At 40.6% G+C, this 24218-nt stretch overlaps 1 protein-coding gene across 1 annotated transcript in view; it reads left to right on the top strand.

The window, feature by feature from the left end:
- The first annotated feature begins 15650 nt into the window (after positions 1–15650).
- Positions 15651–24218, top strand: part of LOC121358110 (death associated protein) — a 52725-nt gene continuing 44157 nt past the window's right edge. Inside the window, exons 1-2 of the mRNA XM_041476030.1 lie at positions 15651–15780; positions 22085–22181. Of these exons, the coding sequence (XP_041331964.1) occupies positions 15726–15780; positions 22085–22181 (152 nt within the window). The 5' untranslated portion in view covers positions 15651–15725. The remainder of the gene's footprint in view (positions 15781–22084; positions 22182–24218) is intronic.

The raw sequence follows: 24218 nt of genomic DNA, 5'->3' as shown, positions 1-24218 counted from the left end.
GGAGACAGAGTTTTTATACTTTATGCTTTCCCTCTGACCAATACAAAATTTGCTGGGACTCAAAATAACTTTCCAGGAACCATTTAATAAAATCAGAGCAGTCAGGAGTAACAGCTGTGAGTTTCAGTTGCCACTAGCTGTATTATCATTATATGAAAATCAGATACAAAAGATAGATAGGTCTGGGCTTTTCTTTTTCTCCTTTTTAATCTGGAATGTATTCAGACCTCTGAGGAATTGTTAAGTTTGATATCAGCTGTTTCCCCAGCTGCTTCTACTTGGAAAAATACTATAAATCTGGACTGTGCCTCCAAAGGCATCCCACTAAGAACTTGCAATACTACAGCAGTGAAGAATATGCAAAACACTCATTGAGCCACTGAATCTCTACAACCAATTCTAACACTTCAACAAAACTAAGTTCAGTTTCAAGCAAGAAACTTTACTCAGTGGCAGACTAAAAAAAAACTATCTTACTAGTTAAGATTGGCCTCCTTTTTCTCACCCAATCACCACCCTCTATTTCTTTTTGTCGGGAAAAAAGAACTAGTAAATTTAATTAAAAGAGCTGCTAAAGCAGAAAAGAATACTTTAGTCATATGATCTTCTGAGTTCTCTCCAACATCATCTTAGGTAATGGCTTATCACGTAACATGTGCTTTATTTTCTCTTTAGCAGTAAGATATTTCCAAACTTGTGCATCCCATCTGTATCCATTTTCACAATGACTGAACAAATGCAATTAGTCTGCAGTCAGCCATGTAATGGTCTCCTACTACTACCACTAGGTATTTTTAGTCCATGGATTCTCTTATTTCTCAGCTATGCCTTCTTTCTTTCCCTAGCATATAGTTATTACCAGAATTGCTTTTCTCCCTTCACTGCCATTCTGTGTTATTGAAAGAATCTCATATACTTTATCTTTTCATAATTCTCTCATGGTCACCTCATTGCAACATACAGATGGTTGTAAAAGTAGGAAATTTTTCATTAAAAATATTGCAAAATTTGTCATTTATTTCTTCTCAAATTCTGTATTTTGCTTTATTTCTTAGATCTGAGCAGTCTGTTTCTACCCAGACTCCCTTTTACTGCTTACTATGCTTTCACAAAGATATATGAACCACTGGAGAAGAGAAAATCTCCGTATCAACCTTTTGAGAAAGGAGCTCAGCTTCCTTCTCTCATAACAGACTTCCTATGGTCCACCCACCTCGCAGCAGAATGCAACACTGATCTTTTTTAAGTCCAGATTGCAGTTCTCTTATGTGCTGAACAGAGCAGGGAAGAACATGACTTTGTGTGTGCCCTTTGCCTATGACGTGCAAACACAGCAGCCTTTCTGACTTAGCTTCAACCTGTTAAAAACAAAGACGTGTCACTAACTCTTCTTTCACCCTTCTGAGAATTAAACATAACATGCTTTGAATTCTCTGAATTCGTCAGCTGGTTCCTTCACCAAGCTAAATGTGATGCTCCTCTAACTTTATGAATGCTTCTGCTTTCCTTAAAGCTGTTTGGTGAACAGGCCCTTCTGTCTTTCAATATATTTTATTTCTGATTTTGTTGTTCAATTTTGCGCTGTATATGGAATTTCCTGTTTGTTTGAAGTGCTGGTATTTGACTTTTTTTTCTTGTCATTGTTTTTATGAGACAGACAAATTTTATTATTTCCAGCTTCTTTTTCAAAGTACTTCTCTGAAAAATGGTGAACCCTCAGTTGCCTCTCAACAGCTGTAAATACTTGTATCAGGTTGGTCTCTGATAGGGAAAATACACATGCAGGAAGCCTTCCTCACAACAGAAAAATACATTAATTCAATTTAAATCAGGTTTTAAACCAACCTTGTTTAACAAATGTAGGTTCTTGTGCAGATCTTCATACTCTATATAGCTTATACAAGTTTTTCATTGTCCTAAATTAAAGAGAGAAGAAATGGTTTTAGCTTAATTAGGAATGTTTATCATATTTATTTGAAACTGCACACCTAAACAGACTGGTGCAACTTTCTCATGGAGAAAAGGCTTTAAAATATACACAGCAATATGAGAAAAAAGCATATACAGTTCCCTAGAGTATTCTTCCCACTATACTCTTGATTTCCCCATCCTTTCCACACTTCTGATTAGAAGTTCAGTTTTTCACTTGTTTCATAAAACAGAAACTTCCATAAATTTCACTGCAGCTTCTGGGGACCTCAACAATCTGAAGAAATGTTCTTGTGGTTACACTTCCTGTTCACCAGCTCCTGTATCCTTTTTTACCCTTCTTTTTCCACACTTTCTCTGTGAATTGTACTGGCTCTAAAACAATTTTGAACATTTGGACTACAGCATCGCCTTTCAAAATTTAACCAAGCTTCTAGGAATATCTTCAGAATACTCTCCCACCATCCCCCAACACATTCTTACCTTTTAAGAGAAAGAGCCATTAAAAAGAAATATTCTGTCAGTGAATAGAAAATGAAATGGATTTATACCTCTCGATTTGATTAAGTTACATTCAGAGGCAGGATATACTGAAGAAGTTACAGAAATACAAGCAGGCTGAATCTTTCATTACCTTAGAGAATAGGCAAGCTTAGCAGCAGTGATTTCATCTCCAAGTCCAAAATCTTCAGCTGAAAATACTTTCCTTGCTTTCTTTTGAACAGGCTCAGAAACCTTTTCTTCCTTCATCTCACTTTTTTTTTCCCAGCAAAAGAAATTATTCTGGTTTTTCAGTCAGCCTATTTTCACTAAGCATTTCAGTTTGCACCCTCAGCTCAGGTTTATGTGTGTGAATCACTTAAGCAGAGCTGATAAAATGTTGCTATTTTCTTTTTTTCCCCTTACACATAGGCCTATTTGCTATTACATTTCCTTCCCTTTGATATCAGATTAGTGAGGCTACATTAATTATTCATTTCCCTAGGTGACAAACACTCTGTGTTCAATAGTTGATTGACCTGCTTCTTTAAGCTGAATAGAGACGTTAGTTTTAGCTATACCAGGGAGGACAAAGGAGAAAAGATATCTCAGCAAGAGTTCAAATATTTATAACAGACCACTTTCCTACTGCTTCTCCCAGTGCTGCATGCCTTCCACTTTATGAAACTCGACATTTTAAAAAATCTTTACATTCAGTACTAGGAAATGCTTTGACACTGAAACTGGAAGAATTCATAGGTTAAATATTCTCCTCCACTATGCGGGTGCTTTCCTGACTAGCTCAAGTCACCAGACAATGTTTCTTCCACTTAAATCCCTGTCTGACAAGCTCTAAAATGAAAAAAAAAAAAAAAAAAAAAAAAAACAGGCTGCTGGGTATTGCAAGGATATTACACTAAACTGCTTCTAAGGTTAGCTGCACCTATGGGATTAAGCCATTAGCTATTTACCTTGGAATCACCCTTAATTGAAGCCTAAACTAAAAGGCAAAAAAATGCATGCTTACAGAATTTAAAATAGGTGCTTGCAGAATTTTCTGACGTCTAAGTGCTAAAAGGAAACAGAAAATGCATGCAGATCTTTAGTTATTATTTATGTTGGCTCTAAAGTTTCTTCTCACCCATTATGAGGCAGCTGAGACTAGAAATTCACATCCTCTTGACAGAGGATTCAGTCTTGAAAAACCTGAAAACATCCTCAGGCTGAGGTCATGGAAGGGGATCTTGGCTCAGGAAAGAATGTTGCCATTCAGAACATGTTGATTTAAACACATTTTAAGGATTTTTTTACCAGATGAAAAAGAGAGATTTACCCAAACCCTTTTTGTTTGATTTGTCAAGGAAAGCCAAGACCCAGGAATGCTCAGACCTTGTGCCCAACCAGCCTTAAGGGTACCTTAGGGGTACCCTTCAGTGATCAGTTCACTAGATCAGAGACTGACTTGTTCAGGGTCACACACCAAACAGAGAGACCCCTCATGGGTCTCCACTCTTTTACCCACTGCCCGTGACTGCCAACACCCATGAAATACTCACATTAACAGTTTACAGAATAGCACTCTTCATAAATGAAATTGCGAGAAGTTAAGGTTCTAAAATTGCTGGTGATAATGTCTGACTGCAAATATATCCTCAAAGTTAGGTAGTAATTCAAAGCAATATACTAAGAAGCTCTAATCCCCAGTAAAAGCCGGCTCAAGATGATCATTCAGCATGCAGACAACACAGTTCTTTACCAGAAACACATCCCTGTGGGGGAGAAGACAAGTTCAGCCCATCAACTGATCCCAGCTGGAGTCTTCCCCTTCTTCCCTCTTTTATCTTTTACACGATTTCTTTCCATTTAGGTGGAGCTTGGTCATCTTACTAGTGAGTGGTGGTCATATCTTGGGGCTGGATACCTCAGGATAGTGCCTGAGATAACCTTGAGAGTGGGGCGTGGGTCAGTTCAAGATTTTGCCACTGTTGCTGATGCAACAGCAGGACATCTTCCTTTATCTCCCTTGGTTTTCAGCTGCTGTGTGGTTTAACAGTTGGAAAGTACCACTGAGTTCTCTCCTCTGCAAGGGTTTTGGCAGAGCCTGGTCATGGTGGCTCCACTCTGCTCCATCATTTGTTTAGTCCCCCTTGGATTGTACTGTGTGGGGGAGGTCGGACATGCTGACTGCATTCCATACGGGGAGCAGCAATTGCACGTTTCCCTAGAACTTCCATGCCATTATCTTTCTACCCTCAGTGATTTTCTCACCTCTTCACACAAAATTTTTAACTTTCACTTCTTAAACAAGGAGTGATCCTTCACTTTGGACCTTTTCCTTGAGTATTAATTTCCCATGCCCCTTTGAAAATGCTGGGTTTTTTCTGCCAAACCAGACATAGTCATCTCACTGGCTTGAGTATTAGCAAACTGTTAATGAGTTTATCACCGACTGAAGCACTTCTCTTCCTACCTGATCAAAACTGACTTCTGGAAGTCAGTGTATATTATCATTTTAATAAGAACATTCTATTTCACCTAAGGCTTCACCCATGTTTCATAAAAACATAACAACGGACTATGCCACATCTGTCTGTCAGATATAATCCCTGACGCAACTGAGCTCAGGGAAGTCACACAATAAGTCAGGCATGGGATGTCGGAAGAGTTTTCCCAGCTGACACATATTTGTAGCACAGGGTTTGATTCATTTCAGGCCCATGCTGCAGCAAATTGTGGTCACTGCAGCATGCAGGCTCTCACACAGCACTTCTGAGCCATTGCCACAGCACTCCAAAGCCACTGCAGGAAGAGATGAAGCCTCCCCAAGCACAAGTTACCTTTGCTGGCTTCTCAGCATTTGCAGAGCTGAAGGGACAGCAGAAATGCCCATGTGGAACAAGGAGTATGAGCAACAGGCCATAAAAACCACTCCAAGAGACAGAGTGCAAGCATTTGGGGATTGTGTAAGACTTTTTGTTTGGTATTTTTAATATTTGGTTTTTATTGTTCCTTACAGACTTGGGAGTCATGAGATATGATAAATGTCCATGAGACTAAAAAGTAGCTGTATTGTTACCATATGTATTTCATTTGCTGAGAGTGAATTTGATGCAGTAGAGCTTTATTCCAGGATTGTCTCCAAAATCCAAGATTATGTGAACAGAAGCAAGCAAAACAAACAGCATTTAACTGACATATAGGGCTGAGAAGAGCAAAGAAACATGGCATTTCTTCCTGAACAACCTGTTGGTGAAGGGATTTTCATCAGGTGTTTGGAACTAGTAGCAACACAGAGGACTGGCTAATCTTCTGTAAAGACATTTGAAAGAGGACTACATGGAACTATTTTCATTGTTGCACTGGAAACAGATAGCAACAGAGCAGAGAAAGGAGAGGCCAGAGGTAACAAAAAGCATTACAGAAGCAGAGGCATGCCTAATAGATTGCTTTGAAGGATGTATTTTTAACCTGCAATTGAATTTAAACAGAAATTAACTGATGTACAGAGGACGGCAGCATGAACGTGACTTATGGCTGCTGCTAATGACAGCGGAAGTGCAGTTTAGTTCCAGTGCAGAATACTGTCCTTTAGGGTTATAAACTCTCAAACTGTTGTGTCAGACACAGGTCTGTAAACCCAGTTAAGTTTGTGCCATGGAAGAGGGCAATTAGGATGATAAAAAGTAGATGATAAGGGCAAGGAAGAAGCACTAACCTTTGGACAGAAGGATGAGGTGGTTTGGGGAGGCAGAACTTTCCCAGGTAACCTGTATAAACTTGAGGCTGTGTCAGGATGACCCTAAGAGACAATATTTCTAGCAGACTTGTCCTTCAGGGGGAACCAAGAATACTGTAACAGCCGAGAATTTAAAATCAGTAGAATTGGAAAGAAATGGCCCATAAAAAATAATAAATGAGGTCTCTGAAAAGAGGACTATGGGACCCTTTAGTCCTCCAGCACAGATATTGACAACAGAATGTGATGAATTCAGAATGATCCATTCATCCCACCTCTTACCCTTGCACAATGTCCATAAATGATGGTGGTGACCCTCAATGTGCTTGTTGATACACATTTTCCTTGACCTGGCAGTATCAGACATTTTTCTCCATGGCCTTGTAACGTGGCTTGCAAATTGTTACACCAAATTGGTAGTTCAGCTATTACCAGACCAACATCATGATTCCAATTTTGCTGGGATCCAAGACCCAGGGATAGTATTTCTTCAAGAAAGCAATTGTCAGTGTGTTGCCTGGTGGCTGGTACTGCCTCTGGTAATTCATCACAGTGCACTACAGGCATTGAAATGGGAGGTGGAAAGCTTCTGGCATCTTATTGTCCTCAGGTTTTAGCTGGAAAGGGAGGGAAGAAAGAACAGTACTACACAAAAATGTGGTGGCTGGCACTGACAAAGGTTATAGAGAAGGTGAGGTACTTAATGCTCTTTTTGCCTCAGTTTTTACTGGCATGTTCTTCTCTCAGGTATGCCAGGATCTTAATAATGGTCAGTGCAATTGAAGCATTACTCAGGGTAAAGGGTAACTAGCAGAGCTAGGAATCACTTAAGCCATCATATGAGACACGATGGGGTGAATTCAATAGTGCTGGGACAGCTGTCTGCTGTCATTGCAAGTTCTTTATCACTTTTGAAAGGGTGTGGCAATCACAAATAGGTTTCTGAAGACAGAAGAAAGTAAACTTCACACCTCTCTTCAAAAGAGGGACAAGAAGGAAGAGGGACAAGAAGGAAGATCTACTCAGCCCTGTACGGAGAAGTTGGGGAACAAATTTTCCTGGAGGCCAGTTAGGACTGTAGGTTTGACTGCTACAGGTGCTGAAGAGCTGCCATGAGCACAGGCTCATCATAGGTCAGCGCCTTTCAGTACCTGACAGGGCGAAGATCTTCGGCACAAGCAGCCACTCCAAGACACCGTGAAGCTGGGTCTCAGCTTCCCACAGTCTGCACTCTGGTGGGACGGCCCGGGCCACACAGCCAGGCACCCACACACCCACTCACTTCCCCTTCTCCCTCTTACTGAGGGGCACAGAGTGGGAAACAGAGAAAGCCTCGATGCTGTGCAAGCACTGCTCAGCAACAGCCCAAACACTGCTCACACTGCTTTGCTCACAAATCCAAAACAGAGGACTGTAAGGGCAGTTATGATGAGAATTACCGCCATCCCAGACTGACACAGCACAAGCATGAAAAATATTCTAATGATATTTTGATAAATTCTTAACACAGGTTAATTGGTGAACATAAGACTAGACTTCTGCGGAAAGTTTAAAAAATTGTAATACCAGCAACAACAAAAAATAAAGAAAAATAAAGAAGAATTTAAATTATGTAATCTGGACAGCAGGAAAAATGAAAACTGCTAAACAAACTGAATCTTTGTGCAAAGAAAAATAAAATATAGATCTATACTCTAAAAACATCTATAACCTTTATCTCTCAGCCAGCAAGCACTTTGAAAATATACTCATTAAAATTGACATAATTCTGGGATGCAACTGAAAAGCAAAACAGCGCTTCCACCATTGTTCAAATGCTGCAGCTTCCTAAAGAGAGGTCATAAAACTTCCCAAACTTAAAGAATGCTGATACTTTGCATTTTTTTCATGTAAGAAGAAAGAGGACTGGAGAGATAACAGGAGAAAAAATGTGTTAGCCTTATACCCCTGAGCTGTGATGAAATACCAGTCTACTTACATTTAATTATGTTCAGTTTATAACAAAGCATTCAGCAGAAAACATCAATAAGAATGTTGACACACTGAGACTCCTTCTAATAAGAGTGAAGAATTATAGCTGGAAATCTGGCATCTAGAATTCAACTGAAAAGGGATTTTGCTGTTTAGCAATTAGTTCTCTCTGAAACATAAAGTAGTGTTTCTAAAGGAAAATTATTGGGTAGATTTACAATTGAGGTGTGTGTTCAGATCAGTTCAAAGATTAAAAAATTACTACATTACTCTAGACAGAGACACATTTGGACTAAATATACACCACAATATATAATTTCTTGTTGTATATTACTTAACATTTTCTGGAAGGAACATAAATAAATAATGCAGAGTGTAAAGAACTTTGCAATTGATATGTTTGCTGCAAAGTTAACAGAAATCTTAGGTCTGAAACCAAGGCACTATGGCTCTTCCAGAAGAAAAAGTGTCTTTTAGAATAGGTCTGGATGTATCAGAAGGATAAAGCAGAGAGCCAGGCAAAGCCTGTGTCAGGTATTGGTGATGTGGGAAGCTGAGCACCAACTTCACTCCTGCCTTAGGAGTGGCTGTTTGTATCTAAGCTAAAAGACACCACACTGTCAGGTATAGAAAGGTGCTGATCTATGATGAGGTTGTGCTAATGGCAGCTCTTTAGCACCTGCAGCAGTCAAACCTACAGTCTTGGAAAGTTATTTCCTAGAAGCTAGAGGCAACTTACTTGTGTACATACAAAACTCCCTCTGAAGCCAACAAAGCTTTTGTGAAAAATTAGAAAGAACCTGAAGATACTGAAATCAATGAAGTTTGATGTTACATACCATGGTATTTGACTTTAAATATGAAATATGGACACTAAGCAACCATCAGTTCTGTACTAAGTGCTTACTGCAAGGCTTGCTGTTAGCCAGGTTCTTAGTTTCCATCACAACCACAAAACCCCCACATTGATGATAACTGTTTTCAGAAATAAAATGTAGAAAACCCCCCACCAAATCCAATGTGTTTGTAAACACTAAGAGGTTAAATCAGCTTGACTTTTTTAATTTTCACTTTTGAACCAACATCAATTCATTCCTTTTTTGAAAAAGCACAGCTTGCACAGGTACAAATCAATAAGACAGAATGGGATGGGAAAGAAAGGAAGTGAGGCGTGGGTGAGACCCACTTGCTGAGTGCAACATCTAATCCTCTTGAGCCTCATTTGGTATGAACACCAGTAACTTCCAGGAGCAACTCCCATCACAGCCCCCACTCACACTGATCCCGAGATTGTGATGAAAGTCCAAAACTGCAAGAGGCTCTCACATTTATCTCACCCTAACCCTAACCCTAACCCTAACCTTGTTGTCTACAGAGCTAGGCACATTTATCTCAAATGGAGGGAAGCCTTGTTGTCTACAGAGCTAGAAGAACAAGACCCTAAGTGGGCATCACTGATGTGCCCATTTTCTGTCATGACAAAATACACTGTTTCTTTAGTAAATCCCAGATTAATGAGACAATGGAGAGAGAACAGTGCCCGAAGGGGCACAGGCAGTGCTTCATGTTTTCATCTCTGCCACTAGCTCTGTCTTGGCAACTTAATTTTCTGTACTTCTGCTTACCCATTCTAAGGCAGGAGATAATGAAAATTATGACCTTTACACAGAACATTGGTCTTTTTGGATAAAAAACCTCCAAAAGACAAAATCTACTTTCTCTGTTGAAAACCTCCCTAATTTCCTTCTTTTTTTCTCTTCCCCGCTCTCTTTCTTCTTCCCTCTTCCTCCTCCCCGCTTTCTACCTTTCTTCCATTGAATCTATAAATTGTTTTGGTAAACTTCCATATCAGAATACTTCTGCGGTAGTATCACAATGAGTATCATTTTAAAGCAGAATTGCAGTGCACTGCTTTGGAGGAAGAATTAATATTTTGCAAGGCAAAGCCTCTGGAAACCCACACACATTCTCTTTATTTTCCTTTTAGTATATAGTGGTAAAAGCATTTTTATATAATTTTATTTTCATTTAATGAAAAGCAATAAATTGTAGCTTAATGCAAGGATGTATTGTGATAGCAGTTTCCATTTGGGTTTTCCTTAAAGGCAGAATTCTCATGTGAACTCAATATAAATTTTTACTTCAACTGTATGGCAAACAGCAACCTATTCTTGAAAGAAAAGAAACCTACAACAAATTATGTCGCTCGAGCATGCACCATGTCTAAAACTTAACAGCTAAAATAATATTGTAGAGTGGAGAGGAGCAAATGCAAAAAGCAGTCATAGCTAAGGTTGATATTAACAGAGTAACAGACTGCTTTAGTGAAAAAGGCATACAGAACAATTTCTTAATTTGCTGCAAGCCTCCTGAATATGATTCATTTCTCAGTAGTAATCCATCATACAGAGAAATTGCTTTTCATGCTGATTTAATATTTGATAACAGCTTAGAAGTCTGAACTTCATGACAATATAAGAGTGGCAATGTAACATTGCAACATTTCTTTCTGAAAACATCATCATTCTACCTTTCTCATGAGAAAGACCTGCAGCATACTTTTTTATCAGAAATATATCCAAGGAAATCTAATAAAACACTAAGAAAAAGAGCATTTGAGTCTTACAATTACATTGTGATTCAATTCAGAAACTTTTAACAATCAACAAATTTATATTTGATCCAATGGAAACTTATTCAAACCCTAAAGAAAAAAAAATTAATTATATAGGTTTTCCTGGAAAACTGAATTTGTAAATCAAGAAAGCAAATAAATTTGAGTTCCTTATCAGAATAAGTGTACAGTTAGAGTAACAAAATGGAATTTATCAGATCATCAAGATACAGAGAAACCAGCAAATACTGCAACCCAAGCAACTTTAATGAGTCAGTGCAATGACAATTGGTAAGGGAAGGGTAGAAAATCATTACTAAAGCAAATTACTCCTTGCCCCAAATTTATTTGCTTGTTAACTTACACAAACTATTTTCCCAAGTCTGCACATTAAAATAAAATCACCTTTTTGGGTGGCATCCCACACAATCTCTGAAAATTTCCTAACAAAGCACAATCCTAAATCCCGCACTCTTTTCTCAGTCTGGCATAAAAGTGAGACAGAACTAAAATGGCATTATTTGACTTTTGCTGAAAGCTTTACATATTTCCACATAAGTAAAAAAGCAAGGAATTTTCCCAACTGGCTGCATCAGACTAAGCCCATTCTTTTAAGTAGTGGGCGGCAACATATACAAATAAAGATCTGCAAACTCAAAAAGTGAAGATCCTTCACTCAAAGTGAAGGATCAAATTCCTAAGTAAACCCTTTGGTTTGTTTTATCATTTCTCAGAAATTAAGGCACCCTAAAAATGCCACAAAGGATTAGAACTATACGGACAACTGATATTTTTATTATCAATGAAGGTGAAAAAAATTCTTAGGTGAAAAAAAAAGAAAAATAAGAAGATAAAAAGAGAAAATTATTTTATTTCCCCATGTTTTTTCAGGTTTAAAAATAGCAAAATTTTAAAACACATTATTGAAATAAAACAATCAAAAATTCAAAACAACTACCTGCTTTTTAGGCAAAACTATCTTGGATGCACTATCAAAATCAGCTGGTAGTTTTCATTGACTTGATGCCTGTCTATAAATTGGACAAACCCCTGTTCACTGAAAGAGTTTTGCCTACCCTGTAGCTAAACAGAGCAGATTATTGTACTTCCCAGGATTTACAGCATGTGTGCATATATGTGTGCTGGAAATGACAGCAGAAGTGGTGTGGCAAAGCAGTTAGCTGCCTTTTAATGCTGAGTGACCCTAGGTTGCACTATTATAATTTACCATTGACTTGAATGCAAAAACTGCTTTTCTATGCATGGCAGTATTTTCAGAAAGAACACAAAATTCTGCTGCAGGCCCCAAGTGAAAGCACCAAAAACTACAGCCATCTGTTTAGTACTGGTGAGCATTTTCAAAACTGACAAAAAATGGTGTCCTAATCATAGTTCAACAGACTGTTTATTTTTAAAAAAGGCTGCTTACTGAACATACTTTGGGCTATAAAGGACAAAAAATAAGAACCTGGTATTACTGTCAAAAGTGCTGTGAATGTCCAACTGCTACTGAAAATAGCTGTTATATGCATGCTTTTGCATACTTTCCTAACAATTCTCTTCAGAATTGTTTTTTTAACTCAGCCTTTGGGATTTGTAAAGGCCTCTTTCCTATTTTTGGCTGGCTTTTTTTTTCCTGCACCATCACCACAAAAGACATAGCTTCTTTCTGCTTGCTATTTTAGCTAAAATTTGTAGTAGCTGGAGAGTTCTCTTTCTTGACTGAGCTAGATAATGTCACAGAGACTTAAGATGTCTGTTACCAGCTCTTACCCATGCACTGAGGAGGTATGTGGCAGAATTCTCCACAAAAATACTTCTATTCTAAAACATCCAGCAGTCTTCAAAACACGTTACAACATGAAATACCCTAAACAACATGTTTTATTTACTCTTCTCTCAGTGTGCTGCAATATTTCAGTGCCCTGTGATGCTGTCATTCACAGGTTTTCCAGCAGGGACTTGACTTTGCTACAGTCTCTGGGGAAAAGTGTGTCAGCACCAGGTGTGGCTGAATTGGCAAAGGAAGTGACTCCACAGCCAACTTTTTGTAAAAACTCTGCCTGTTTTCCGATGAGGTTTCCCACTGTTGCCATTTGTGTGTGCTGGTACAAACAACCCAGCCTGCTGGAAATGACTAAGTGATGGAAAAATCCCGGCATTTTACCGCCAGTCACTAAGAATGCCTCTCTGTTTCTTGTACATTGGCATAATTGAGCAGGGCATTGTTTAGCCTGGGGAAAAGGAGGCAGACCTTACTGCTCTCTACAAGTCCCTGTGAAAGGAGGCTGTAGCCAGGTGGGTGCCAGTCCCTTCTCTCAGATAACAAGTAACTGGATTAGAGGAAGTGGCCTCAAGTTCTGCCAGGGGGGAACATTGGATATTAGGAAAAATGTCTTCATGGAAGGGGTTGAAATGATTGGAACAGATTGTCCAGGGTGAACTATTAAACCATGTCCTCAAGTGCCATACCCACACATTTTTGAACACTTCCATGGGCAGTGCTAAGTTGATGGACGGACTTGATGATCTTAAGGGTCTTTTCCAGCCTTAATGACCCTCTGAGCTGTGATTGTTACTAATTATCATGGCACTGCCACTAGCTAGAAGCATGCATGTTGCCTTACATTTATTTGCCAAAGAAACCATCATACCGTTTCACAAAACTGAAGTACCACTTACAAAGTTTATGGCATCTCCTCGTTTAGGCGCTTGATTCTACAAATCTCTATTTATTTACTTAACGCATTTATTTTTATTTTGGATTTTTGTCTTCCTTTTCCTTTTCTTGCAAGAATTTAAGAACAATATCTGAAAATTAAATTCTATCCTATGGTATCATACTGGCACCTCTATAATTCTTCTGCAAGCGTAGAAACAGCATTGGCACAGGCCTCTGTCTCTTGAGGAAAGCAGTAATTATGTGCACTGACAACTATAGAGAGATAGGTCTGAGCAGCTCCATACCATGGAAAGCAGCAAAGATCCTCCCCTCTCCCTCCCACAAGCCTGATGCTCCGCTCGCTCCTGCCTGACCTACCTTCAGTCCTCTCTCCTTTCTCCCTGGGGTCTTCATCGTCATCTCACTCAACCAGTACTGGCTCCTACTTCATTGAGGAAAAACATTTCTTTCCTTCTGCCATGGTGCTTGCCCTGCTTCACAATTCTCATGTTACCTCTCCACCACCCCCTACTCAACTTTTTGACCATGTCTCCTGGTCCACTAATGCCAAGTCCTCCTGTTCCTCGTTTCATTCTCTTCCAACCTGTCTTCACCTCTTCCAGTTCTTGCTCCTTCTGCACTAGTATGGTTTGCATTGAGATCCCAGCTTCCAAACATGATGTACAGCTGTGCTTCCAGGAAATTTCAGCCCTATGTCCCTGAGAAATACTCAGGGTGGATGTTGTATTTTAGCTGCGAAGCCACAGCAAGCCTTCATACAAATACTTGTGTTAATGGCAACGTGAATTCTCATAATGTAAAGAAATGTTGCTGGCTGTAGCAAGAACAGCCAAAACACATCTTTGATGTAATACTTCCTCCCAGTGCACCTTCATGTCCTAAAACGTTGTGCTTAAATAAGAAATTATTAAATTAAACTGTTTCTTAGAGAAAAATCATTAACTTGCAGGTGTTTTAATGTAATATAGCACATTTTTCTTTAATTTCATTTCTATAACAGCTGGTTTAGATTAAACCTGCAACGGCAAAAATTTCTATCAACTTCGGTAATCAGCGCGGGAAAATCCAAAGTAAACAAACCTGGGTAAACCAAGAAAATGTGAAAATTAATTCAAATTCAGAGGATGGTAGACAAAAAAGCATTAAAATCTCATACTATTACTCTAGAAAAAAAAATATAATCTGGATAGACTTTGACAGAGACTAGAAAGGGAACTGGAGTAATTTGTGTAAGGCTACAAGGAAGGTGACAGAGCTGAAAATACATTCTGAAACTTTAACATGCTGCATGTGTAAGAAATTGATATAACCCAGCAGCAAAATGTAAGAACGTAGTTACAGCATTTTTACAACATTTATTCATTCAGATTGTTAAGGATCCCATGATGTGAATATATTTTGGACTGTTACAAAAGAACCCCAAAATGTGTATTTACACATCACATATATTTTTGCAATGAAATATAATTGTTACATAGAGTGATAGCAAATAAATAAAATATTATTACATTAATTTCCCTATAACAAAGGTGTGATGAATTATTTGTATACCAGTTTGGAGGCAGGGAGGGTCAACTTTCAAACATCATACACTCATCTTTTGGGGTACTTGCTTTCTTATTTCAAACTATAAAAGAAAACTAGAATGGCCGGCATGGTTTACACCTTGCTGCTAATATAATTAATCCAGATATTATGCTTTGTGCCTTCCCACATGACGTGGAAAAGCTAACTCAAGTGTTTGGAAATGCTCTTAAAACTATGTGAATCAGGTCTGTAATTTTAAACAGCAAGGCAATGAGGTCCGAAGCAAAGGCAAGGTGGGCACTTATTGCCCCGAATTGTCAACAGGATCTCCAGCACAATTCCAAACTACGGCCCATACCAGCTATCGCGAAGAAAACTACTCCAGCCAAAAACTGCACAGCTCTTTATACCGCTCACACACACGCGGCTTGGCAGAACACACCCAAGCGCAAGGCGCGCACCGCCAATTAGTCACTAATCACGAGTATTACTTGAAGCGCAGACGATTCAAAACCTCGCTGTTAACTGCGCGCGCCGCTCTCCTTCCCAAATAAAACCAACAGGGCGTATCAGGCCGCAGGAGCCGCCTACGCTGCCCTCACGGCTCGGGAGGCACGGCCTGCCGCGGGCGCCACGTCCCCGCCCGGCCGGGGCAGGGCCCGGCGCCCGGCGGCACCGCCCCCCGGGCGGCCACGTTGACAGGGCGGGCGTGGGCCGAGTTCGCCGGGCCCGGGTGGCGGGGTGCGGGTACTCGGTGCGGGAGCGGGGCCGCTGCCACAGTAAAAATGTCTTCGCCTCCCAAAGAGAAAGCAGAGACGCGGGCCGGACACCCTCCTGCTGGTACGGCCGCCGGTTCCCGTCTCTCCGCTCTTTCTCTTGCCACGCCGGGGGACGGGACGGGGGGGCCGGGGCGGCTGCGGGCCGGCGGGGCCGGGCGCCGGTTCCCCGCCACGTCCCCTCCTGTGCGCGCCGGGGCTGAGGAGGGCGAGGGCGGCGTCGGGCGGGTCCCGCCGCTGCCGGGGATGCGAGCCCGGGGGTGTGAGCCCCGGTAGGTTCGAGCCCCCGAGGATGCGAGCCCCGGCGGGTCTCCTCGCTCTCCACTGCTCGGGCGCGATGCGGCGCTCCGGCCGCGGGAGGTGCGCTGGGATCCCCGCCTCTGCCCTGGGCGCCCGCAGCGCTCTGTGCCCTCCGGCAGCCTCTCCCGGTGACAGGGCGACGCTCCCTGCCCTGCCTCGCCCCGAGGAGAGCTCCGGTTGTGGCCAATTCCTCACCGGGTGTGTGCAGCTTGGCATCTCCAGGCTCCCACCCGGCAGGCAGACTGTGTTGTCTTCTCCGGCATCCCGCCCTCGAAAGGCGGCGGAGGCCCCGGAGCCCCGCCTGGGGCTGGTGGTAGTGCTGGGAAGGGGAGCGGAGCGGTCTCGGCCCCACAGCCTGCGGGGCTGTTCCTGTAGAGAGTGCGCTGAGTGTGAACAGACACTGCACACCACGAGTGCTGTGTGCATCCATTTTGCCTGTGGGCATCCCGGTATGAGTGCCACAGCATTCTGTGCGCTCCTGGCTGCGATTCTGGAGCCTGGCAGGGTAAGAAACAGGTAGAGCTGTTGAGAAGTGCCCAGCAAAGGAGCTCCATCACCTGCTGCTGTGTGCGAGTGGACGGTCATGGTGGGAGCTGTGTGTCACCTCCAGCCAGGGTCCATAGACGGTAGCTCCTCCCTATACACAGGTGGGGTTCAACTCCTCGCAGTATCGAAGTTGTGTCCCTTCACCTACTGTTAGTTTTGCTTCTTACAGTTTTCTTAAAAAGGGGAACTTTGGTCCCTGCATCAGCAGCTTTACATATGTTGTCTAATGTTTCTCTGTGGCAAGCTTTTTTTAAGTGTTTCAGTAAAAAATCCCAAGGTCGCTAGTTTTATATTCAGATTAGTTGATGGGATTTAAAGCTAAATTTGTAAACAGCTGTTGAACCATAATTGAATTCTGTGCTTTTTATAATGAGGACCTGAAATTTCTCTAATAGAAGTGAGAAATAATGGCTTTGCATGGCAGATAAGAGTTCAGCAGTGCAGGTAAGTCAGTCTCTTGGCTGAGCAGTCATTCCAGTCCTGCAGCCTCCCTTGTCATGGCATTTGCTCTTACCTGGCTTCTTGCTGAGCTGCTTCACGGAACAAACCAAAGCATTTTCCAGTAGTGACAGCTTTTGTTGCCCTAGCTGCTCTAGCTGGCTTGTCTTGAGGTACGTGTCAGCTTCAGAGTAGAGGGATCATTAAGATCTTACATTGGTTTAGCTGTCTTCCAGCCACACCATTGATGAAACAAATATACTCTGTATTTTCTGATGTCTTTCCGTGTTTGAGGGTTTTGCTTCAAAACCTGTCTTTTGAAACTGGTGAAAATTTTTAAAAGACCTGAAGTGAGCCTCTCTAGGCCACACGAGAAACTAGCAATGTACAGTGTAAAAGCTCACCTGGAGTACAGTACAGGTTTCCTTTGCCATCAGAATATTTCAGTTTGAGTTTTTTACTTTTTAAAACATGGGCCCACGTATGAATTGAAGAACACCTTCACCTATGTGCCATTTAAGGCATACCTGTTTTGGTTTTTCTTTCTATTTTTTGTGAACATGCACACAGAATTTATCTTTGGAAGAAGGGTAATCACTCAGCCTGTCTGAGGCAAAAAAACACCTAATGCTTTACCATATCTTCAAGTCGCTTTGGGCAGAAGATTTTTCTAAACTGTTTGGCCCTTTGGTCTTTTACCACCTGGAAAACCCACAAGAAGTGTTATGACTAGCAAGAGTATATATTTAGTCTAGTGCTTGAAGATAGGTTTTAATTCTAAATCTCAAACTTGTTTAGATCCCTGAATATTAGAGTACTGCAATAGATCAGTCTGCAAACAAATTTTAATAAAAATGAAAGTAAGAAATTCTTTTAAAAAACTAATACAGGTGGAATTTTATTCATAAATAACAAGGCAAATTTCTATCAAAGAAAAGGTGTGACTAGGGAATCTCTTTTGATAAACGGCCTAAAAGCCCAGGTTTCTCTGCATCCAGTTCCATAAAGAGCACTGCCTGTAATTACAGATGTGTCTTATCCTACTGAGTATGTTGGACATGTAAGTTTAAAAGGATTTGGGTCATCAAATTAAAAGCAAAATTGACAAATCTGTTGTTTTTCAAGTGCACCGTTGGCTCTTGCTTACTGATTGCACTGTATTCTTCTCTGCATTGATCTTTCACATAGGGGGAAAGGAAAAGGCACTTGAAAAGACAGGGTAATGAAATGGAAAGAAACCTCAAGACCTCAGTGCAGGAAGCGACTTTGACCTCCCCTCTGAAATTTAAGAGGGCCCTAACTTAATCTTTATTAAATATCTGCTTGTCAGTGAGATCAAGTGTGCCCATAATACATTGCTGAGTAGGTTAATACAGTTCCTCTGAAGAGATCTGTGTAATTATGCTTTAGCTGTTCATCTGGTACATCCTTTGGAAGGTGATTGTGTTAATAGTGTATTTATGAAGTTTTATGATAGATTTGTGAAAAGTTACGTGCTTTTTTTTGTATATTGAAAAAATTAGCTCTGAGTTGAGATTTCTGTGAAATGAAGGCATATAATAACTTCTTTTCTTACTTTGTTGAACGCTAACATATACTCCCTTAATCTTGTACAGCAGTGTATTTTGTGTTTCCCTTTTCATACGTCTTATCATTGTAATGGAATCTGTTACTACACACTACATAAGAAATAAATTTTTATGTTAACATTGAATGCATACTCAAGGAAAAGGAAAGCTTCTAAGACTCTTAGTGTACTCTGGATTTGTAAAAGTTCCTGTCTGGTTGCCGTGACCAGTGGGTGATTTGTGCTAAGCTGGAAGGTTTCCCTGGGAAGGACTGCCTCAGGTCTGCACCCTGAGCGAGCTGGGGCCAGCCCTGTCCCTGACCTGTGGTGCTTCTCTAGGCACTTGGTACTTGCTCCAACTCAGTGGGGTTTATTTCAGAATTCAGTCTCAGAAACAGAGAGGAGTCCAGCAGTGGGGGCAGGGAGGAAAAAGTAGAATGCTTCCTGACTCCGGATCAGCTTGAGTGGTAACTGATTAACAAAGTTATTTAATACATTTCCAGAAGGAGTAGTCATACCCTTATGAGGAACACAGGCTGGCATTCACAGGACTGACAGGGTAGTCCTGTCTGCCTCTCAAGGTGGGGAAAAGCATGACATATGATAATTAAAATCCAAAACTTGTATTCAGTAGTGAAGCAGATCGACTTGTTGCTCTTCTGAGTGTGCTGGCAAATGATCCCTTCTTTTTTTCATGCTTTAGTAAAGGCTTAGGGCCACTTGGCTGTCACCACTCCAGGGATACGTTTCCTATCCTCTCCTGCCTTAGCACCTGAGCTCTGCATTTGCTCTTCAGCACAGGAGCTGTTTTCTTCCTAATCCCAACACAGGGTCGTTGACACAATCCACTTTGGGACACTGCTGTCTGACGGCGTTCTGGAAGGTGGTTTATCATTTATTTAAATCCTTTGTTTGCAGGCTAAGGAAATCTGAGCACTTTTAAGGATGATTTTTAAGTGACAAAATCACCATGGTAAGCATCAGTCAAATTATGTAGTAAATGCTAGCTAAGTAGGAAATAGATGATTCCTCATAACTCCTGAGAAAAATCTCACAAATGTTGAGTGAGTTTTTCATTAGCTTCGTGGATGTAATCAGACCCTCTCTTGTCACACCCTGAGGTAATGTAGCTTAGTTGATACCTTTTGAAAAGGAAGGTGAATTATGCTGTAAGAGTATTTATCATCTTAAGCTAAATCTCCTGAAACTGGATTGGGTATGAGCATGCTGTGTCATGGGTGGTAGATATGTACAGAATGCTATCTAATTATTTCACTTCTGGTCTCACAAATACACATGATTATTGCAGCTGTTTGCTGGTTCCTTCTGCGCAGTAACCTTGGATTGCTAAATATAATTCAATAATGCACCAAAGTACTTTAAGCTGTATATACTATGCCTGACAATATTAGTTCAAAAAATCACATTTAAAATTCTAAGTTGCTGTATTAGTCACTATTATGCCATTTAGTTGTCTGGTTATTTACTTTTTAATCCCTGCTTTCTAATTCTGCATACAGGCAAATCTGAATGTGTTAGCTGTGTATTTTTTCCAGTGGCAGATAAAGAGAAAAGGAGTGGCTGGTGGCCTGATGATGCACAATGTGAGAGGAGAGACATTTTAGATCTAAATTAGCACTAAATCTTCAAGTATCATTTTCTCTAGTTTTCTGTTAGATGTTGAAGGACATGGATGTGTGTGTATTGTTCAGAATTGTTGTTTGTAACCCTGGCAGATGTTGCTGTGGAGACAGCATCTTCCATGAAAAGTCATTTGAAACAAAAAAGTAAAAGGTCCTGACTGTGCAATGATGTTAAATTTAGAAATCAATTAAAATAAATTAATAATTTATAAATAAATGTAAATAAAACTTAGCAGTACTTTGTTAAGTGAGTGTTAAAAGAAGATTGCACTTTACAAAACTGTTTGCTTTTGCAAACAAACTTAAATTTCTAAGGAGCTTGAATCAAGAAAAATTAATTGGAATTTTAATTTTTGCTTCACTTCACGCAACAAAGAAATGTAGTTTTCTGCAAAGAAATGTAGTCTTTCTTTCCTTGTCCCATGTGAAACATTTCTCCAGTTAAAGTTTTCCACTGGACAGGGAACACAAAATGGTTAGTGATTTGGGATTGGGGTTTTTGATAGGTTTTAAAAGATATTTCTTTGAGTTTGTCTATTGTTAATGACCTTTATTGAATTAGAAGTTTATCATTCAAATATCACTCAGAACCAAAAATCTGTTTCTAAAAGACAGGGTCAAAGAGCTTTCACTTTTTCCTGGAGCACGTCACTTTCTCTTTCCTGCTTTCCTTCACCCAGGCTGTAAAATTTATGCACAGCAGTGGACTTTCCATTGCTGTCCTGGTTAAGAACTGGGAATTAGACCTGTGTCTAGGTTTCTGGGATAGCACTGAAGAGCTGTGAGGTGCCCTGCTCCCTCTGTGGCAGGACACAGGAGGGCTGTCAGAAGCACAGCCGCCCTGTCCCTGCCAGCTTCAGCTTCTCCGAGTGCTGCTCTGGCATGGTGCTCGCTCCAGCTGTAACACCTCTGCGAGGCTCACCACAGACACTGTGTCAAGGCACTGTGAAACACGAACCAGCGTGTCTCTAAGTGGTTTTATTGACTTCTGACCACTATAGTGGTTTTCTGATGTGGTTGCTGATGGTAGTGTAACCCATCCAATTAAGCTAACGAGATGCATCGTCTTACCCTGTGCTGTCCTGTAAGCCTGTGTAGCAATTGTTTAAGGAAAAGTACAGTGTTGAACCAGAAGGAGATCAAGAGCAACATGTCTGTTGTTCTGCTTAGTAGCTGCAGTGCTAAGCCTGGCTTGGTTCCTGTTTTAGATTGCACTTTGGAGTGGATAAGTGATGCACATAAGTGGATTTGCTTTCACTTCGTGTTTTGTGTTTCAAAGGGCTGCTTTCATGTTTGCATCATTTCTAAAACTTAAATGATGCAAGGATTTAAAATGTTGTAAAAGCTCATATTTTTTGCAAACCAAAAAGCTCTGTTCTAAAAGCAAGTAACAATTCTCCTAAATTTTGATTTTTATTACACTATTTGTGAAGTACTTCTTTGTATAAATACCATTATTATGGACATAGTTTTGAACATGAAATGACAAATCAGTTTTGTTGGTTTGTGGCCTTTCATGTAGTGTTATGCAAGTAATTGCCTCGGTTTCTTCTGACTGCTGCAAGTTAGTATGGGGTGGAGGGGGAATTAAAACAAAATTGAGTTTTCTAAAATGTCATTGGAAGCAGGTGTTAAAATGAGCTGCAGCTTCTCAGGATATGCCAAGATGGCATCATGTGAAAGGGAATGGCAGATGTGGTCCTGAAGTAGCTGTTCTTTAGGCTTTAACACTTTGTGCCTCTTTTTCACACTGTGGTTACTACTAAATTACTATGCAAAGTATCAGGAGGGAAGCAGGGTGGGTCATCCTTACATTCTTCACTTGACACTGATTTGACTGAGGTTTGTTGTTACCTATTTAATTTTCATTCCAGTGAAAGCTGGTGGGATGCGGATTGTGCAGAAACACCCACACAATTCAGATGCCAAAGAAGAAAAAGATAAGGATGACCAAGACTGGGAAACCAGCAGGTGAGCACTTAGATTTGGTGCATGTGCTACAGTGAATTTCCATGACCTTGAACCTTATCACCAGTTTATTTTCCTTGTGACTAGCAGACCAAAGGGGCAGTTGTTTTTGTATTATAAAGCAGCAGCAAGTTAAACACTCCTTCAAGAGAATTAGAGAATTTGGGAATTTTCGTATTGCTGAGCCTTCTTTAGATGATCCTGCCATGTAAGAGAAGGCTGGAGAAAAAAGTACAATAGAAGTAAAACCTCAGTTTGCCTAAAATGTTTCAGTTCAGACTGTGCAGAAGCATAGAGGCTTAGCATATTTGGACACAGGCTGGCAGTCCATATATGAGGTGATCTTTCTGTGTGCTGGGTGTTTCTTTTCACCCTTTGTCACCTAATCCTGTGTCTGTCTGGTCTTTGATAATATGGTACTTATAAAAAGACAAGTAAAAATATATGGTACTATTATCTGCTTTTCTTTTTAGATGGGAATCTTTCAGTTTTGGTGGTGGAGGATACTAAGACTGCAGTTACTTAGCAGTTTTAACTAGATTTGTTGGATTATTGCTGTTTAGAAATGAAAGCAGGGAGGTTTGATGGACTGTCACTGTTTCACTGTTCTTACAAAAGCCACCTGGTTTTGTGCTGATTTCCTCAGCTAGCTGTTTTTCTTTCCAGCCAAGACTATATTTACCTGAAATGTTTATCTACTAACTTAGGGCATGGGTTTGTCCTTGCTATTTGCTCAAGTTAAAAAAACAAACTAGAGAACCATTCCTGTGTTTTGGTAAGTAGACTGACTTAGATAATATTTATTTTACGCATAAAATAATGGTAATAAATAAGCATTGTGAAATGTCTAGAAATAAACCCAAATGTGTTTATTTACTTGAATAAGAAACGCACTTCTGAGAAGGTAAAAGTAATTTTAATTAATAGATTCAAATACCAGGCAGGAGAATTAAAATTTGTGTCCTTTCTTCATCAACCAAGTTGGTCGTCTTGTAATTCTGCACTGTGACACATCAGTTGAAAGTGTCTGTATTGCAGTCAAGTTTTGTCTGAAGTAAGAAATTTTATCTTGGGGTCAATTTAAACTTTGTGTGGGGATGCATCCTTTTATTTAAGGCATTTTGACCTTGACTGGACAGTCACTGTCTGCTAAGCTGCTCTATTACTCCCCTACTCAGCAGGATAAGGAGGGAGAAAGTAAGATGAAAAAACACTTGTCAAGATAAGGGCAGTTTAATAAAGCAAAAGCCATGCATGGGAGCAAAGGAAAATAAAATAATGTATCCACTATGTCCCATCAGTGGATGATGTCCATCACTTCCTGGGAAGTACGGCTTCAGTATGTGTTAGCGATTGCTCTGGAAGACAAACATCATAGTAATGAATTCTTCCTGCCTTCTCCTCCTTTCTCCTAGTGTTTATTGCTGAGCAGATGGTATGGAATATTCTCTTGGTCACTTGGGGTCAGCTGTCCTGGCTGTGTCCCCTCCCAAGATCTTGTCTACCCACTGCCTGCAGGTGAGAGGATAATGTTGGAGGAACAGCTTAGGTTCTGTGGAAGTGCTGCTCAGCAGTAGCAAAAACATGTGTTTTATGTTACATGGTGTTTCTAGCTACCAGAGCAAAGCACAGCACTGTGAGGGTTGCTGTGAGGAGAATTTACCACCTCAGCCAGACCCAGCACAGTGTTATATGCCTGCTTATCTTTCCCTGGCACGCTAGCCTCATGGCAAGGAGCCTCATTAGGATCCAAATGACAAGACTTCTTGTGCCTGTTCGCAAATCTAAGCCTCTCTTACAACACAGCACCTGCTTTATTCCCTTCTTCAAACAAGATTATGTTTTCCCTGTTTCACTCAAATAGTGCAGGGAAAAGTTAAAATTTAACCTTGATTTTTGTAGCTGTGTCTGCTGTAGCAGGTGCTGTGACACAGTAGAAGCACATCTCTAGGGGTAGGCAGTGGGTGCTGAGGACTTCATGTTCACACTGTGTGTGTTTTAGAGATTAATTAGTTTGGTCATCTGGACTGAAGGGCCAGT

The sequence above is a fragment of the Pyrgilauda ruficollis genome, unplaced genomic scaffold, assembly GCF_017590135.1.
Source record: "Pyrgilauda ruficollis isolate IOZ18807 unplaced genomic scaffold, ASM1759013v1 scaffold37, whole genome shotgun sequence".
NCBI lineage: Eukaryota > Metazoa > Chordata > Aves > Passeriformes > Passeridae > Pyrgilauda > Pyrgilauda ruficollis.
Note: the sequence above shows the minus strand (reverse complement) of the source record. Positions and strands in the feature narration are given on the sequence as shown.